At 40.6% G+C, this 16920-nt stretch overlaps 1 protein-coding gene across 1 annotated transcript; it reads right to left on the bottom strand.

Annotated features, from left to right (window-relative positions):
* Positions 1-12625: 12625 nt before the first annotated feature.
* Positions 12626-12958, bottom strand: LOC130886607 (small ubiquitin-related modifier 3-like). Its single transcript, XM_057788570.1, has one exon. It carries the CDS (start codon positions 12956-12958, stop codon positions 12626-12628), a length of 333 nt encoding a protein of 110 aa, XP_057644553.1.
* Positions 12959-16920: the final 3962 nt, after the last annotated feature.

Here is a 16920-nt window from a genome sequence, read left to right as displayed (position 1 = left end):
ACAGATACATCATGAAGAGAGTTTGGGTATAGAGTTTATTCAGTGGGTTATGGAGGGGAAAGGAGAGAAGGGGAAGGAAGAGAGACAGAGAGAGACAGAAAGAGGGAGAGAGGGAAAGAGAGAGGGTGGGAGGAGAGAGAGAGAGACACAGTATTCACCTCTTCAGAACAGAGACAGAAGCAGGCTGGAGAAGTGGGGGAGGGGGGAGGGAGATGGGGGATGGGATATCCACTTCCCTCAGTTGAAGGGGAGGGGCTGGGAGTTGGTGGGGCTTGTCTCTTAAAGGGACAGTGTACCCAGGTGACAGATCAGGCCGGCAGATCCTAACAGTTGGTTTCTAAAGCTGTTTTTTATTTGCATCCAGCATATGCCAAAGTATAGTTTTAAAAATTTATAGGGACACAAATTGGCTCGACTCTGCCAGCCAAAGTGTGGACTCTGGCAATTAGGTGGTGTTAGGAAGAAGCTATATGTTGCTAATTCCCAAAGAAACTTTGAGGAGCACAGTGAGGTTCAGAAGCCTAAGATGCTGAGAAGAGGTTCAGTTACCTGCTTCTAAGCAGGGCAAGGATGGCAGTAGACACAAGTGCTTAAGGACAAAGAATATTTGAGTAGACACTGTCATTTCACTAAAGCAAATCATGATTTTTCTCAGCTGGATAATTACTGGAACTTGGCATCACTTGCTGCCAGCGATTAGCACAACAGTCTTTTCTGAAGTTCCTGAAGCATTGGAGGCTTCTGTTCGATTTAGGTTTACCTAACGTTCTTGCCTTCAACTCTAGCTTTCCAACATCTGACACTTTGAAAAAGGAGCTTAAAGACTGCGTTTGCCAAAAGAGCATTGGTTCCTTACCTGGGCACCCAGTACAACCAAAAGCAGTATGAAAACCTGGCAAGTGTATGTTTATCTTGTGTCTGTCTGTTCCCTTTATTGGCACTACCAAGGCAGAGCTATGCTGTCGCCCTTTTAAGCCTTCCTTTTGGGCCACTGTGGGTTCCCAAAACACAACTTGGTAGGACAGACCACTTTTTAAATGAGAGTCATTATCTACAAAGGTGAGGTCATAATCTAGAGCAAAAGGGGCCATCTTCATGGAACCAGACAGATGCCTTGAAGGCATGACACTGATAAGGACAGGTGGACACCCTGTAGAATCAAGCCTGGGACAAGAGCAGCCAGACCACACCTTGGCTAGGACTGCTCAGTCGCATAGTCTATCCTTCCAATTCTTTCTCAAACAACTATCTCAGAGGTAAACTTGGAGTTTTTCTTCCCAAAGTGACTGCATTGAATAAATCTCCCTATTCTGCTTTTTCAGCATTATATATCATTTTAAATTAGAATATTGGGGTCAAGTAGACTAGCTTAGCTTTAGTGGGGCTTTGTGGAGGCCAAGCTGTTGTCCCCAAAACCCTAATTATAGCAGCAGAGAAACGTGGATATTAAAAAAAGAAAAAGAAAGTCATTTGAGGTAGGATATATCGATCAGATTGCAAATTGAGAAGTCACAGAATATTTTATGTAGTATAAATGAATAAATTTAATTCAGACTTTTTTTTTTTTTTTTTTTGGTTTTTCGAGACAGGGTTTCTCTGTGGCTTTGGAGCCTGTCCTGGAACTAGCTCTGTAGACCAGGATGGTCTCGAACTCACAGAGATCCGCCTGCCTCTGCCTCCCGAGTGCTTGGATTAAAGGCGTGCGCCACCATCGCCCGGCTTAATTCAGACTTTTAATAGGAGTGAGGCCACATGGAGACACAAAGAAACTCAGAGATCAGCAAAAGGAGAAAGTCACTGGGATGTTGAAGCTGGAGGACGAGCTGTAGCTACTGGTAGAAAGTAGATGCTTAGTGGTCTCTGCGGTGGACTCATGCAGGATGAACAGCCTTCAGGCAAGAAAAGAGAAAAGTTTCCTGACTTCTTTCTTGGCCTGGTCTTCCAGTATCCTGCTCGAGCCTCTTAGGGTTGGAATGCACCTTACTTACAAGCTGGGAAAGGATGTGTAGGGGTCAGAGTCAGGGGCAGACGAAATAATGATGGCTAATGTAACAGTGGAAGCTGCATTTTGCCCTTCTGAGTTCTCAGTACCTAAACGTCATTCAGAGAGAGCAGCATGTGTCCTATCTCCCGATTCATTCCCTCGTGGCTCTTCCAAGTTTCTGTTCATTACAAGCTTTTAAAATCATGTGCTGATAACAAGATTCCCTATGTGATGTTTCTCATGCACTTCCTGTAACAGATACCTGCTCTTCTGCAATCTTCATGTCCACAATTCCTGGCAGCAGCAGCCACCTTTAGATTTTGTCACTCTACTCTTTAGTCACTCAACCCTACCTGTGCAATTAACATTGTCTCCTTGGATTTGTGAATCGTGTGCACTGTATATGTACACTGTATATGTTGCCAGACACTAACTACAGGAGGTTGTAATACGGGAACTTGGAGAATATGCTATGACTGTTTTCTGTGCACTAGAATATATGAGGAAATGATTTTTAACCCAGAAAGCACAATGGAAAAAACTTACAGGAAGACGTAGAGAGGAAAGGCGATTCAAGTAGGAGCCGCCCAAAGCTGGACGGGTCCAGATTCCAGTTCTTTAGAAGGCCTGCTTTCACTTTCTGCCCCTAATTATGAGAAACGCTGTGTAAATACTGCACAGCCTATATAAATCCTCCCTCCTTTGTTTTAGACTTTTCCAGAAGCTTTCCTATCATGTTCAAATAAAAGAATTCATACCAAGACAATGTTTTCACGAATCACTTAAAAATTAAATTACAAGCGAGCAAGATGCACTTTCCACCAAGCCTGTCAACCTGCGTTCCATCACTGCGACCCACCTGGCAGAAGGAGAGAATCCACTCTTGCAAGTTGTTCTTTGCCCTCTACTTTCAGTCTGTGACACATACGCACCCATACACACACACACACACACACATGCACACACATTTACATATGCACGCACAGGCACACACACACATGCACATACATACACCCCCCCACGCACAAAGTAAATGTGACAAAGGATTTTATTACAGTTAAATCACACTCCCTTTTTCACAGTTCGCTTTCCCTCTAAGCGAAGAAGGCAAGTGTTTAATACTGAGTATTTTCCAGAAATACTCCTATACTGAAATGATTCTGCATGGCACTAGAACTGATTTGACATGTTGACCCAGTTCTTATGCAGTGATGGTATGGATATAGATCTGTGTTATAATGTTTGACACATATGAAAAGAATGTCACTCTTTCACAATTTCCTGTTTTAGGACAAGCTTGTGTTACTGTCCAAGCACCACAGACTTACCATGCATGTCTTAAGGGACTATTGACAGACCACTTTAATATATGGCATTATTCTGCTTTTGCCTCCACTCTTAAAGACCATTTTGTAATCATTGGATAAACAGTTTGAATCATAACCGAACCTATTGCCATATCTATCAAAAGAGCTGCATGTATTTTTTTGCATCGCAAACCACTGGGCCTTTAGAATTGTTTACAAAGTACCTGAGACTTTGTCTGTTGTTATTTATAGCATTATTCCCTAGGAAATCATCGATTTGATCAAGAACCTAATAAATTTACTACTTTCTGTTTTACAAGTCATTTCAGCATGATGACATTTTAGCATTGATCTAGGATGATGCCAATAGATAGATGCTCTAGGAGAATTAACCTTTGCACTAAAATGAGACAACCCAAGTCTTACTGTATCCTTCCGATAAATGCCCCTTTGCCCTAGTTAGCTTGGGTCAGTTGCTGCTGTTTTCAAATAAACTGCCTATATTGCTATTTATTTCCAGTGGTGGATTGATTTATAGTTGTGTGATGGCTCTTCTTGGTTGTCAGCTTGACTACTTCTGGAATTAGCAAAAGTCCGAGTGGCTGGGAACACCAATGAAGGATGTTTCCTTAGTTAAATCACTTTTAATGTGAATCTTTTGAGGTGGGAAGACACACCTTTAATCCAGATTTTATGAGGTTGTAAGATCCACCTTAAATCCATGCCACACCTTCTGCTGGCAGCCTATATAAAGGATGTGGAAGAAGAAAGTTAGCTCTCTCTGATTGGTTGCTCTCACTGGATGGTCCACGCATTCACTGGCTTTAGAGCCTACTTATTCAGGACTACGGTGTGTACTGAAGACCAGCAGAGACATCCAGCTTTATGGACTGGACATCAACTGTATTATTAGATTTTTAACAAAAACTTAAAACCTAGCAAGGCAGTAGTTATGCAGGCCTTTAATCCCAGCACTCAGGAGGTAGAGGCAGGTGGATCACTGTAAGTTCGAGACCAGCCTGCTACACAGTGAAGTCCAGGACAGGTTCCAAAGCTACACAGAGAAACCCAGTCTTGTAAAACAAAATAAAACAAAAAGTTAAAAGTTAAAATGGCTGTGTTGGCTAGACCACAGCCTGTAAACCATTTCAATAAATCCACCCATCCCCTTTCCCTCCATTAATTCTTTCTTATAAATGTGTATCCACACACACACACACAGAACTTACATAATTATACATATATGTGTTTGTGTGTGTATATAAAATTCTGTAAGCTCTATTCCTCTAAAGAACCTGGCTAATACAATTCATTCTCAGGCATACTTTATCTTCTGTATCATGATTTCAATAGAACTCTACCAGCATAGGACTCCACAATTCTTTGAGATCCCTTGTAATTCTTCAAGTGAATAAAAGAAACTTGAGCACCCAGCTGGTCTGTCCTCCCCATGTTCACTGGGACACACATGTTGCCTTAAACCTTCTGCTTTGCTGTACTCCAGATTTCTCTGTATCCTGCTCCATCCAAAGCTTCAAACTTCCCTTCTTTACTTCCTATCACTAAAAAATCCATTGGTTCTTTCTTATAAATGTGTTGTATAAGTGTGTTCAAATACCTCTCACATTAAAATAAAACTGTTTACTTAAAGTAACTTAAGTAATAAACTACTTTGACTAGTTATTAGCCTGTATTTTCCATGCATAGGCAATTTCTAAAGAGTAATCTACCCCCTTGCCCATTTTTCTTTTTTCTTTAATCAAGCAATGTAATCTTATTTACACCACCAATATTCCATGAACTAAGAGAACTAATGATGACTACAGACCATTAAAAGTATCTGACACTTCAGTTATGTGGTATTGATAAATATATCTGTTTCTTCTTTCCATGCACTCTACCACCTATGAATATGACGTCTGTCTCTGATAATCAAATGTTCACTCAATTTGTCTTTTCTGTGGCTGTACATCAAAAATATTGTTAACCACGGAGATCTATTGTTTTGCTTTTTTTTTTAATTTGGCTTTGAATATAAGAGGGCCCAAAAGAGTATTTCATGAGAGGTCAGTTCGTTAATTCTACTTGAGGGAACAATTTAAGTAATTACTGTTGAACTGTAATTCAGACTCTACAGTGGATGCCTTGGGTACATTCTGACTGAATTTAGCTTTCCATGGCCTCTACAGGCTTTATTAGTAACATTTTCCAACAACTTGCACAATGTCAGCAAGAGAGTTGATTCAAGGCTGGGTCTGTTTGCAGCAGAACCCACACCCTTATCAGAAACCTTATTAATGTCTTGATTACCCAATCTTTCTCCGGATATCTCTCCTGAGGACTAGAGTAGCAGCCACAAACTGATAGGTCCCTCAGTATCATCTATGAACATATGGACCAATGCCCTTTATCTCAGATCCTCCTTTTCCTGTAGGCTATGTCTTATTGAATACCAAATACCACCAAGTCTTACAGTTTGATGCTTTAAAATCGCCTCCATTTCTCAAACCATCCTTGTCTTTTAATTACCACTTACCAAATCATGTCAAACTTATTCACTTTTTGCCAATACTTCTTTTCATCTATTCTTAAACCTCAAATCAAATATTGTTGAAAACTTAACGAAAATTCCTGTTTTTGGTCTCTTTATACTGCCCCCAATTCATCTTGCATTTTAAAAATCTCTACTTGTAAGTATATATGTATGGGAATTGTTTCTTCATAAAGGTGACACTGTTCTGGCTAGTGCAGAGTCTCAATGCAAGTTTTGAGTAATAGCCAAAGAGATATGCTAAAGAAGAGAGGAGTGTGTGTGTGTGTGTGTGTGTGTGTGTGTGTGTGAGAGAGAGAGAGAGAGAGAGAGAGAGAGAGAGAGAGAGAGAGAGAGAGAGAGAGAGAAGATTCTCAGAGGTCTAAGAACCACCCACATTCTTTGTAGCACCTTGTTTCCTTTTGTGATAAATAATCTTGGGTCTTCCAGTGCTAAACACTTGTGATTTCTGTTCCCACACATTTGACTATAAATGCCAAAGTTATTCCCTGAAACCAGATAAGTGACTTCATAATTCTCCTTCCCTCCCCGGATATTTTGTCAGCTACAACTTCCTCTTTAATCTTTGCTTCTTTTCACTGACTCTCCTGATACGTTGAGGACTGGCCTGGACAAAAATACTTCTTACCAGGGTGGGGGAGTGGGAATTGAAGAAATATAAGTAAAAAGTGACTTAAAAAAGACAATTAAATAATAAGACAGAAAACATAGAAAGTATCGGGAGGACATTCCAGCGACTGAAATCTTGAAATTCACTCACGTTTATTTTTCTAACACTTTTATACCCAACAAAAACAGGGGAGAAGGTAACAAAAGATTTTATTAACATGACACACAGTCAATGTCTCACTCTGAGACATCAAATCATTAGCATTCTGTTGCCTAGGTAGCAAAGGTGCTCTAGGTGGTGTATGCTGAAGACGCCCTTCCCTAGACGACCTCACAGTTAACAATAGAAGGAGCAGAAGTACACTTGCACATCTTGCTCACCCATCAGGATGACACTGAGCTATCTTAACATCAAAAGAGCCAAACAATTCCCTCCTGAGTTAGGACAGGCAACTATGCTTGTCAAATCTCCAAATTCTCTGACTGGCAGACAAGATGGAAACGGGCCTGCATTTTTTGGCTTCCACAATTCCTCCTTTTTTTTTTCTTTAATTTTAATAAAGCCTGTGCTTCTGCAACAGGAAAGATGACTTCATCTGCCTCAGGTGAACACTTCCTTTTTCCCATACTTAGCTGTCTTTGAAACATCCATTCTAATTATGCATGTCTGTGTCTTCAGTGCCTGGGGCGGAAAGGATCAAACCCGTCACTGACAGTCTACCTCTGTAAACACTGGATTAAAGGAGAGAACTACTGTGTCTCTGAGCCAATATATTATCAATATATCTGCAATAATAAAATGTTTTGTGAATAATTACACTCCTAATGGCTACAGAGAGGATCACCAGGGTTGGGAATGTCCTCATCAGTAGGTCTAGAGCATTTCTTAATTTTTTTTTTACTGTACTAAAATCTAAATTTTTTATCAAATATGTCAAATCTAAGAACTCATAGGAATTGTCAAACTTTTCTTAACATCTTCTGGTGAACTAAAGCAGTTACAAACATTAACCAGTCAATACCATAATTCTAGAATAGAAATTAGCAATAAATCCAAAATTTGTCATACCACAATTCTCTTAAATCCATTCTAATCAAAAGACAAGAAAGGTTTCTGTGACGGGTGAGAGTCCAATGGCATTGATGCTTTTAAGTAATTGTACCAGTCTCTGAGCAGCAACAAAAACTCAGGCTACCCTCCTTATATTTGAAGAGGGGCTTCACACTTCTTGTAATGAGTCCTTTTTCCCCTGAAGGGAAGGTTTAGGTCTCAGTTCTCAGGTCCTATATTTCAACAGTAGATTAAATATCATACTGTCAAAATAAATTCTTTTATCCCAAAGAGTAAAACATTCAAATGTTCAGTCTGCGTTTCTGGTCCAGCTCTGAGGTAAACAGGACTCACTCAATAAGTCTGGAAGTCTGCATAGCAAGTCCATCAAGAGGCTGGAAATCACCACTTGTTGCCACAATTTTCTTTCCCTAGTCAGACTGCAGCAAGTTTTGTCAGGATCATTGGTTCAGCTACCTCTTTCCTCAGCCTGCAGCATGGTGGCACGAGGAAATCAGGATCAGCAGCAGCTGCAATGTCATCAGGGCTGGTACTCTTCTGTGGGGGTGTTAGCAGCTATGATGTCATCAGGGCTGGCACTCCTTTGCTGTATATGCAGTCATCTCGTCCAGCTTTATTTTCTTCCTGTGAAAAAGGCACAAACATATCCTCAACCCCAAACTAATACAGGGTCAGGTCTTTTTCATAACTCAGTGCAAGGGTTGTTTTTTTTTTCACCTTGCCTTAGCAAAGGTCACCTTGGTGCCATATTTCCAAAATCTGTCCAGAGCAGATTGCTCACGGACATCAATAAAAGGTGCATGGCTTAAGGCATTATGTAGAGATTCTTAATTCTCCTCTTTTTATACTTTTAAGTTGTTTTCAGGGAGCTATGGACACACTTCATAATTCCTTTTGACCATTAACAACATATGCAGCTTTTCCATTATGTAAAATTTAGCATAACATCCTTTAAGGGATCTTTTGCTAGAAAATTAGAAAAAATAAAGAAATAGAGTTGTGTGAATTGAAGCAACGATCATATATATAGTTGCCAATTTTTCTTGGAAAAGTAAGTCGATTTCTAGAAAATTTTGATTTTAACTCATGGATCAACGAAAGTGATTATTTCTCTGTGGGGAATGAAAATGGCAACTAAGTGATGATTTGTTTACATATTTTATTTTCTAAGTAGGTTGAGGCAGGTAGGAAAGAGGGGGCCGTGTTAGTATATATAAGGAGAAAACTTGACAATAAAGAGGTATACGCTAGAGGTTTCTGTAGTTAAGGACTTAAAATGAAATCACACATTGCACAGAAAATGCATCACTTTTCACAGTATTCACAGTGTCAATTTGATGGGAAATTCAGGGAGAAAGGGACTGAGGGTCTGCCTTTCTAGGATCTACCCTTAAACTCCCTTCTCAGTTTCCACAAATTTCTCAGAAATATTGTCCGCTAACAAAATGACTTACCTGTTCAAAATTAAAACAAAGAAAGGTGAATGCTAGTTAAGTAAAAGAAAATATGTTTTTTTTTTTTTTTGATATTTCATTTGTCAGAAGCTTGAAACCACAAACTGCTTTTGTGATGGGCCTTTCTAGGGGCAACAGTTCTTCAACCATTTTTGCAACCTCAACAGTTCAGGCCTCCTCTTGATACCACAACCTGCTTTGTATCTAAAAGTAGCAAACAATGCTCTCCTTCTGCTTCCTGAATAGGGCAAACATTATTCCAAGGACATGTATTCTCTAAATGTGTCCATTCTAAAACATTCCGTCACTCTTTAATGCTGCTTAGGTTTTATTTGTTGTTGATCTTCCATAAGCTATTTCAATTTCCTTTCCAAGATATTTCAGACAAGGTCAGCTCTTGGCTTTTCCCTTCCTTGCGTCTTACTGAGGTTCCATCATAAAACTTATTCTTTTGTAACAACTAGATCTTATTTTTTTCCTCTTTCCAGTGGTTCCTATAATTCCTAGTAGAAAAGATCTCCTACACCCAGCTTTCTAACAATCTGTGTTCTGTTTTAAAGGACACTGTGTTCGTATCATACCTGGTAGGAAAGACTCCTGACCGTACTTGCTACAGAACTCTTTGAGCTGACAAAAAAAGCCCTTTTCTTATCTTTAGTAATAGCTGTCTTTTGTTCTTTTGATTTCCAAAGCACGCTAGCCTGTCCTCAACTACCAATATAGAATACCAGTCTTCCAAAACCCCAGCAAACAGCAAAGCCCCTTATTATACCCCGTTTAGTGACTTTCAAAACCCAGTAAGAGATGAAGCCTTTACAAAAGTTTTGAATTGAAGTGCTTTACCCTGGATTCCCTAGGTAGCCTAAGTTTTTTGTTTTTCATTGAATTGCATTCCAGTAAGGCTGCATGGCTGTACCGTATTAATTTATATCTCGTTTAGAACTAAATGCACTAAGGTATAGTTTAAACATTCTGAACTTTAATGGATGACTGCTGTAAGAAAAAAAATCAGAAATTCAACTTTATACAGGTTATTTTTATATTTTTATAATGCTATTGTGGAGGATATTCTAGAGTAATGTAAGTTAACAGTCTCTCTGTAAAAGTTCAAAATAAGATACTTGTGTTGAAATTTAGTTGTGGAAAGTAAGTGGGCCTTCCAGAAGCACTGCATGATTTTTTTCCTGTAAGTAGTTGTATAGTATTGTATCTCTCCCCTATTTCCTGTTCTATTACTGTCTGCTAAGATGCTAACAACAAAATGTGATGCACAGTACACAAGCACTTTGAAAATTTTGATCACTTTTATATAATCTAAGTACTGCTAGTGTAGCTTAAAAATAAAAGAAGGCAAACCTAGCCTGTTGATTCTCATACTTGACTGCCAGAATTTCTCTGTGTAGCTTGGATTCATGAGCAGGAGCTCCCCATGTGCTAACTCTAAATAGCTACTGGATTTACGATTATCCATCTAGAATTATTTCATGACAAACAAAGGGACAAGATGGCAAACATAAACACCAAGATAAAACTCTCCTTGAGGGTTGGAGAGATAGCTTACTGGTTAAGAGCACTTGCTGCTCTTAAACAGTATCTAAGTTCAGTTCCCAGCACCAAATCAGCTTTAGAGGACCAATGCCAACTTCTGGCTTCAGTGGGTACCCACATGCATGTACACATACACACAAACACACACACACATACAGAGAAAGAGAGAGAGAGACATACATACACATCTTTTTATTTACACACATAAATCTTTTTTCTACACACACAAATCTTTTTTTTTTCCACACACAAATCTTGAAGAAACAATGAAAAACTCTTCCTTCCTACTTGTAGAGCAAGAAGAGTCTGAACTCAGGCTTTCGATGTCTGTAACATGTACATCCTGGTTACTGACCTAGTCCCTGTCACATGAAACTTGCAATATTTTCATAGATAAAACTTAGGTCATGCATCCTGGGAGCTTGGTTAGCTCTCCCACACCACACACATTGTTTTGCTGGTAAGAATGTCCACTTTAATAGAAACCAGTGACAACAAAGGTTGGCAAGAATGCACACTACACACATTTACGGAGTAGAAGATAGTTTTCTAAAAAAAAAAAATCAGGCTGTGATTACCAGCAGTCAGGGAAATGCACACTACCTGGTAAAATGTCATGTGTGCATCATAAGATAGGGATGCCAGATTGAGAAGAAGAAAGCAGGGCACTTAGTATGAATTTCAAATAGACAAGGACATAATCGTTAGTATTAAGCATGTCCCCTTCTGTGTTTGGGGAGATTTGTACTAAAAAAACAATTTTCGCTGGGCGGTGGTGGCGCACGCCTTTAATCCCAGCACTTGGGAGGCAGAGGCAGGCGGATCTCTGTGAGTTCGAGACCAGCCTGGTCTACAAGAGCTAGTTCCAGGACAGGCTCCAAAACCACAGAGAAACCCTGTCTCGAAAACCAAAAAATAAAAAAAAATAAAAAATAAAAAAACAATTTTCTATTGATCTGGAATTAAATGGATATTATATATATATATATTTTACCAAACTATATTTACTGTTTACAGTAGTAAAGGATGACAAATAATGTACAGACTGTATAAACACAACAGAGCCAACAGACATCCCACCCAAGCTCACGCAGCAAAACAGGAAACAACAACATTTTCCTCGGGATTTTAAGCAAGCGAGAGATGGTGGGTCAGTGTCAGGTGACTATGAAAGGCAGAGATGGCCATCAAGCAGCAATGGACCCTTACACAAGGATGACAGGCAGGACGATCCACATCTAACCGGTAGAGATCCCACAATGCAGGACTGAAGTCACCCCCTGATGCATCATTTGAATACACATCTGGAAAGCCGCAGAGCATAATCCATGAGAATGAGGTCACCTCTCCCGGGCTTTCTTTTGCAACCACACTTTAAAGCAGGTCTTACACAGCATCACTGTAAGCTTGATACTTAACCAATTACCTTCTTACACAGAAACCATAATTATGCATTGGAACCAAGTACTAGAAAATAATCTGAGGCCACATTCAATTTCCAAATGAGACATAGCAGTTACTTTCTTCTATATTATAACAAGGAAAGAGAGTGGGTCCTGTCTTAGCAACCCTGCCTATGTGCCCATTACCAAGTAGAAAGGGGGCATGTCAGGAGAAGTTGGGTCACAGTACAAAAGGACTCCTTCCAATGGTCTTTTCCCTTTAACTTTACCATTTGACAAAGCTCAAGCTGATAGTATTTCAATGTTTTAATATTCCATACCTACAACAATTCTATCCCTCTCTCCCATCTCAATGTCCCATAGGCAAGCCCATGGGACCACAAGCTCTCCTTGACCAGGGCAAATCACTCTAAAAGCAACCACAGTTCTGGGGATCAGAGTCAGGTGGCAGGCTGAGTCCCCACCCAGCTCCAAGTTTGGGGGAAAAATATTTTAGGGATGGGAGGAAGCAGAAATGAAAGCATAACCAAATCCCAAAACCTTGCTCTTGTTTCCCCTAAAGGCAATGCGCTACACAACACTTTCATCCCTCCATGATATCTGTAGTCCGCTCCAAGCACATCAGAAAAGGAGAACCAGTCATGGACTCTGGCTTCTGCTGATGCTTCTGTGATTGGTGTAGCTGCATGGTCACCATTCAATAGCAGATGTCAAGGCAATGATCGGGTGTGGGGATGGTCCCTCGGGAAGCTATTCCTCCAGTCTGCTGCTGGAATACGCCAATGGTGTCCTCATCCTCCATCTCCAGCTGGGCTGGCGTGTCTGTTTCATTGATTGGTTGTCCATCTAACTGGAATCGAAACTGCCTCATTGACAAGCCCTGCCTCTCGCAGTAGGTCTTTATCAGCTTGCTCAGTGGTGTGTGCCTCTTGATCTTGAACTGCACCACTGAGCCATCCTGTCCCGCCACTTTCAGGTTGATGTGGTCATTCTCTGTCTTCACTCCCTCCTTGGGCTTCTCTTCCGACATGGTTGCACAGCAGCGTCAGCGGTGGGAAGCACAGCGCGAACCAGTGGCCCTGGAGCAGGCGAGTCAGGCTCTCTGCCCCGCCGCTCTCCCCGGATATTGTATATTTTATCTGGCAGCCCTAACACCAAGTAAATTCAGCAACAAGTTAGAATAAGCAATTTTATACCAAGCAGTCACCCAGTCCATATAGAATTATGAGTGATACAAATATTACATCATTGTAGCAATAATAAAGTTAGGTTTATGATTAAAATTACCACTAATCAAACCCAACAAGTTACAGCTCGATAATTTAAGCTTGTGTCCTCATGTTTTTTCATAGAGTTAGTTGATAAAATTTAAGTGTCTCTATTTTCTAGCTCTTAGTTTGCCCATCTGATGAAAACCTATCTTGTGAGCGCTGGTGAACACGTGATACTATGTAGCCATTTGGTTGCCTGTTCTGGGAAACGGCTGCTACAAGGCTGCCTTGATTCCTCCTGGGAGCAAGCATCTTGGGATGTTTCTAAGAGTCTTGAGATGTTACTAAGAGTCTCGGGATGTATCTTGCTCATACCACCTGACAAACTTGTGTAAGGCAGGCAGATTCATCAGTATACCTGCACCGCCCTAATCTTTACTAGGAACACTTCACTTGCCATGTGAAGAACTACACTCTCTGTTGCATGTAGTCTGGATGAGAAATGTTTATACAGGGGTACTTCTATTTTAAACAGGTGGGCGTGTGACGCAAGCCAAGCAGACACTTTTCCATGAACTTTGAGTCTTGCAGGGAGACATTAGTTCAGCCCCAAAGGAGAAACTGCTTTATTCCAGCGGTGGTTTCTAGGGATAGCAGTCTAAACTCCATGTGGTTATGAAACTAAGCAAACAAAGGTACCCTCATTTCTATTCTAAGATTTGTATAAACTTTCCAATTTTTCTATGACTTTTCTTTTTATATACTAGAGAGTTTTTTTGAGACTCACAAGCCTTTCTAAGAATACGCCATATCATTTTGACATTTTAAATTATATATCATCATATAAATCCAGCATAACAATCAAGCAATGTTACAGTAGAATTGCTATGACATAGTCACAATGAGGACACACAATGAAGTTTTAAACCTATGTTTGTTTAGTCTATTCTTTTCCCTTAAGGAGAACTGTGGGTTCAGGAAAGAGTATAAACCTTTGTTAACCCATCTCATTGAATCAAGTGTTTACTATGTTCAAAATACAGTGTAAGAATCGTGGGAGCATATAATGATTAAAAACATGGTTTTGGATTTTAAAAAGTTAAAACAACAGGTTGTATTCCGCAGAAAGTCAATTCTGAGGTGGGGTTTCATGATTAGGCCATCATAGAAGAATGACCATAAAAATCTCTACTGTGGAAGAGAGGGAAGTGGAACAGGAGGAGGCTGAATGAAACAGATCCGACAGTGATTTTGGTCCATCCCAGGAAATCTCTGGAGTCGTGCTGTCCTTCAGAGCACTCTCAAGATAGCAGTACTCATTGGTGCCAGCAGACATGAGGGGCACGGTCTTGATAAAAGTGGCTATCTGCAAGCAGAGGAATTCTGAAGGAGTTGGCAACTGGAAGATGTTTGCCAATGGTCCTTCAATCATCTGGAACAAAGAGGAGCTGGGTGATGGATCCTTGTGTCCACTGTAGCTGATCATCAGCACGAGGTGTTCTGTGGTGCAGACAGCTAACTCACTACAATTTATAAAGGTTCTTCTGCAGAGAAGCTCATTGCAAGAATAGCTGCCTCAAATGCATACAGGAAAGAAGTCTGGAAACAAATGCAATACTTATGTAGTATGCTTTTATTTCTTTAAGCACATAGGTATTGAAGAGACAGGGCTTTGCTGTTTGTGTGTGTAGTGCTGGGGGCCGGGGGAGGGGGATCTAGACTATGCTACATAGGGAGACTCTGTCTTAAAACAACTTAACAAAGTATATTTGTTGTTTTTGTTTTTGAAAAGGATTTCTCTGTGTAGCTCTGGCTGTCCTGGAACTTGTTCCATAGACCAGGCTGGCCTTGAACTCATAGAGATCTGCCTGGCCTCTGCCTCCTAAGTGCTGGGATTAAAGATGTGTATCACTGCAGTCCGACTGACTGCAAGTTCTTTTCTTAAAAAATAAAGAAGTATGATTACACAATGCAGAACAAAGACCAATTGTTTGAACTGCATAAATATGACCTTTATTTTTATTTATTTGTTTATTTTTAAAAAAACCCAATACATCCTCCTCACCAGTCTCATTTTACCACAGGCAAGAGAAAAATTTGTCATCAGCAGTTTGTGGGCTGGTATTTTCAAATCACCACCATAGAGGTGTATTTAAACAAACAAATAAATCATTCTTGGCCACAGAGTGAGTTCAATACCAGCCTGGCCTGCATGAAACTAAACCAAGCAAAGCAACCCACAAAAGGCTTTTTAGGAGAGATGGCGCCTAGGCCAGCCAGTCTGGGAAGGGAGGTCAGAGTGAGTCAGAGGTTTCTGGGTGAGGGAGGGATATAGTTAAGGCACGGGGAGTGAGGTGAGCAGGATGGAATGACACAGAGCAGTGTAGCAAGCCTGCTCAGGAGGAACCGAGATCATGACAAGGTGACTAATGACTAATTGAGATTGAACACTAGAGTTCGGTGGGTTCAAGTAATCCAGCCCACAGTTGGGTTGAAGCAGAGACTTTTAAGCAAATGCCGTTACACAGTCATGCTAATGAAAGCGGTCAACCGTTCAGGAAACAGGTCCACATTCACCCATCCGTTTAGCAAACATTTGCTTCAGACCTGCTGTGGGTGCCTATCTGCCGGGCAGTGGTAAACATCAGAGGGTGAACATCAGCCTCCCTCTTAAACCCAGCCCTTGCTCTGACTTTGTGCTCAATTGCTCCCTTACCTGGACCTCAGTGACTCCGTCCTACTCATGTTGCCTCTTCTTCCTAGTGAGGCTTTATCATCACCACAACCTGGATCAGGTGCCTAACTTTTGTTATTGAAATAATGCAGCTGTTAAGCAATGGACCTTTCCTGTTCCTATGAATCATACTCAATTCTGCAGTCAGAGGAACTCTCTGAGATACCAATCAGATTGTGTCACGGAGACTTGGTATCTTCCATGCCCCTTCATGAGGAAGCCCAGTTCATTGACATTCCTCAAGGCTTTTCCCGATTTGCCTCATACACACATCACTGTCTCCTTCCACCCACAAACTCTTCTGTTCTTTGAACAAGTTTTCTTTTCCTTTTGAGTCTTCAGAGGCCTTTTGCCTCTGACTCTTCACCCCAGCATTGATGGTCTTCCTTCTTCACCCTTTTGTCCAGCTGACTCCAATTCATATTTAATGTCTTGTCTTAGGTGTCCTTGCATCTGAGAGCTTTCTCTGGGTTAGATTTCTCTTCTCCGTGCACTTCTGCAGTGGACAGGTTCAAAAGGGTGCCTCTTATTGGTTCCTGTGTCCCTCCATAAGCAACTTACTCTGAGGCTAGCTTCCTTCTTGGTACATCATGGTGCTAAGCAAGCACCTGAAAAATGTGATTGCAGAATGAGAGACCAATTTGTCAACTAATTTAAGAAAGAACTGGCATAAAGCTGGGTGTGGTGGTGCATACCTGCAATCACAGTATCTGGGAGCTAGAGGCACGATGAACCGGAGGTCAAGGTTATCTTTAGTCACATAATGAGTTCAGATTGGCTTACAGCAATCCCTGTCTCAAAGCACCCTCTCCCCCGCAAATAGACAAACAAAAATGAAGCTATTATAGTCTTTTTAAAATGCCACAAAAGACCATGTTCTTACTATATTTCAGAAGTAAATATACAAAGTAATCAATGGTTTTGTTTTTATTTCTCATCCGTATCTACAACAATACAAAATATGCCAGGCTTTTTCTGTGCCACGTGTCAAATGCTGAATGCAACCTATCTGTGGCAAAGTCCTAGATTTAGCTTCTTTTATTCAAA

The sequence above is a fragment of the Chionomys nivalis genome, chromosome 1, assembly GCF_950005125.1.
Source record: "Chionomys nivalis chromosome 1, mChiNiv1.1, whole genome shotgun sequence".
Lineage (NCBI taxonomy): Eukaryota > Metazoa > Chordata > Mammalia > Rodentia > Cricetidae > Chionomys > Chionomys nivalis.
This window is presented reverse-complemented; position numbering and strand designations above follow the sequence as displayed.

Coding starts and splice junctions, on each gene's coding strand:
- LOC130886607 (XM_057788570.1), bottom strand. CDS start 12,958: ATGTCGGAAGAGAAGCCCAAGGAGGGAGTGAAGACAGAGAATGACCAC.